The 2,743-nt window shown below is 44.4% G+C and overlaps 1 protein-coding gene across 1 annotated transcript; it reads left to right on the top strand.

Moving 5' to 3' along the window:
- Positions 1-209: 209 nt before the first annotated feature.
- ier5l (immediate early response 5-like) lies at positions 210-2,493 on the top strand. Its single transcript, XM_088434181.1, has one exon. The coding sequence runs from the start codon at positions 335-337 to the stop codon at positions 1,184-1,186; it is 852 nt and encodes a 283-aa protein (XP_088290307.1). The 5' UTR covers positions 210-334; the 3' UTR covers positions 1,187-2,493.
- The last annotated feature ends 250 nt before the right edge of the window (positions 2,494-2,743 follow it).

The raw sequence follows: 2,743 nt of genomic DNA, 5'->3' as shown, positions 1-2,743 counted from the left end.
ATGAGGACATTCCTGTTAAACAGCTTGTGTGGAATTTGAATGGTACAGAGGAACCGCCAGAAGCCGATTGGTGGGGAGCGACATCGTTCCAGCTTTGAGTCATGTCACTCAACTGTCGCCTGGCATCTGATTCGCTCGCATGCGGGGGGCGGGACATGTGCGCAGCTATATATTTTGCGGTTTCTCAGCATCTGCAAATGATTTCCAGCTTAGTCTCCAAAGAGGGCCCTCGCATTCAATGTTTCTTCACGGAGCTGACTCGAACCTTTCTCCTCAGTCGAAGAGAAGCTTCCCGAGGTGGTTGGAAGTCGGAGTCCGTTGAAGGAACATAATTATGATTAACACCATGGATCGCGCCGTTGACGCGCAGAGCTTGATCTCTATTTCCCTCATGAAGATCCACAACTCCAGGACTCAAAGAGGCGGTATCAAGCTGCACAAAAACCTGCTGGTCTCCTACGTGCTGAGAAACGCCAGGCAGCTTTATATCAAGGAGAAATACGCGGAGATTTGCAGGATGCAGCAATACGAGGAGGTGATGACGGTCTGCAACGAGATCCAGGAGCTCAACCCGTTGGATGTGGACGCTGAGGACTCCGAGAACAAGGAGCTGACGCGGGCTTCCTCCTGCGTAGAAGAAGCGACTGTCATCGGCCGTCCGGCGGGCTCGCTCTCCGGCTGCGCCTCTTTCGGGGATGCCTGCAAAGAACCGGAGGTCTCCTATTACAGGAGCTGCTGCATGGAGGTCTCCAACGTGCCACATTGTCAGCAGTTCCCCGTAAACAACAACACGTACTGCAACAAAACCACTGTACTGGACTTAGATACGCACGTAGTCACCACGGTGGAAAACGGCTACCTCCACCAGGACTGCTGCTGCGACGCGCTCCAAAGCGGACAAGGTGCGCAGTCCCCGGGCAAGAAACGAAAGGTTGACTTTGGATGCTGCTTTTGCGACGTTGACGAGGTGTCGGATATTTCGCTTGCGCGTAAACGGGCAAAACGCGACGAGTACGCATACTGCAACCCGGACAACACGGACGCTTCTAACATCTTCAACCTGATTTCGATTTTCGGCTCGGGGTTCACGGGACTGCTGAGCAGGCAGACGGACTTGGAGCAGATTTGTAGCAAACAGGCATTGGCCTGTCTAGGAGCGTGGACTAGAGCCATTGTGGCGTTTTGAATCCAATACAGTACTTTGTTTCAGGGGAGATCGGGCTCGACTGTACCCACTAGGTGTGTTCTAACGCGTTCTCAACACATCGCTAATGAAGAAATATGCTTATTTATTTAGCGACATTGAAAGGTCCCAAATGTGAGCAGCGCAATGATCCCAAGGGACTTCTGGTGACAAAAACACATGCGGGTTGGTTCTACAAATGTTCTGTAGATGGAGACATTTTAAAAGGACAGGCGTCATATTGACATCATTGTGATGGAGAGTTATCTACAACCTTCAACAAAACCGTAAATGACTGTGAAGGTTGAAGAACTTCATGGAAACCATACTGCATAGTGTTCCATATATTGTTAGGATGTGTTTTATGCACTACATGATGCGTGCATAGTGACTTGTTAGTTAAAGGGAGGTACGTGTGGTTAAAAGTGAATCCCACCAAAACTATGGCTAACGGGCATCAACACCTGCCAAATACACAAAATGCCAAATACCATCAGCGTATTGAATACAAGGGATGAAGAATTATACCTCGTTTTCTTCAATGTCTACTGAATGACATCGCTGGCACTTTTTCTGATCAGTGGTAAATGAGCGCAGTTTCCCAGACGAAGTCAGTGGAAATGACTTTATTTTTGTAGAAATTTATCCGTGTAGGAGTGATGTCATATACATTCTGGCGTGCAGGGCTTCATGTCTTCCTATTGGGAGATACACGCATGTGGGTGAGTCTGATGGCAGTTTGACTTCTGTTGCCTTAAAATAAATGCACACTATTACTTGCAGTTGTCAAAAATGGCAAGTTCAATGAGTACGACTGAATGTCTGCTGTTCACACATTGGTTTTGAAATGGACCTGGCAGTTTCATTATCACGTGGAACGTCTCACTCTAAACTCTTCTTGAGGTACATAGACTGTGATCCAGTGCCAACAATCAAATCCTGATAGGAAACCGTTATACTGGGAGTGTCATCTTTATTATTACAGTTATTTTAAGCATTCAAGGTCATATGTGATTCCAAATTGCCTTGGTTCTGTCAATTTTATTTTGTTTTGTGAAAGAATAAAGTTAGTCCTTTTGTTTTAAAAAGGCAAACTCATCATTTAGCCATAACCTGAAAATACATGCATTAGTTTTATGAGCACTATGTGTACCAAAATAAAGAGAGTATTCTGCCATTCTCTGCATATTTTGTTGCTATTTGATTTTTGTGCAAAACAAAAAAAGTATATTGCTGAGTTAAACCATTGCAGAAAGTATTTGTAAAAACAGAAGAAAAGTATAATCTTAATAATAAAAACCTTAATCTCAGTTGTGACTGTAAGGCCTGTTTTGTTACACATATTGGATATATTAGTGTGATCAATATTCATCCAAACTATCACTCCTTCAACTCGCCCTAAGACAGCTGGGATAGCCCCAGTACAGCTTCATTCTTAGTACATGGTTTGAAAAATGAATATTATAAGGAAAAGAGGTTTATTGCAGGGCCTTGTCACTCATAATTATGATCATAATCACAAATTGTGTGTTCTAATACACTGCAAGACTGTAGAAATTT

Source organism: Hippichthys cyanospilos, chromosome 15 (genome assembly GCF_059441005.1).
Source record: "Hippichthys cyanospilos isolate Australia breed blue-spotted pipefish chromosome 15, RoL_Hcya_1.0, whole genome shotgun sequence".
In the NCBI taxonomy this organism is placed as follows: Eukaryota; Metazoa; Chordata; class Actinopteri; order Syngnathiformes; family Syngnathidae; genus Hippichthys; species Hippichthys cyanospilos.
This window is presented reverse-complemented; position numbering and strand designations above follow the sequence as displayed.

Bases quoted from the DNA above. Each gene is read 5' to 3' on its own strand.
- ier5l (XM_088434181.1), top strand. From the start codon at position 335: ATGATTAACACCATGGATCGCGCCGTTGACGCGCAGAGCTTGATCTCT.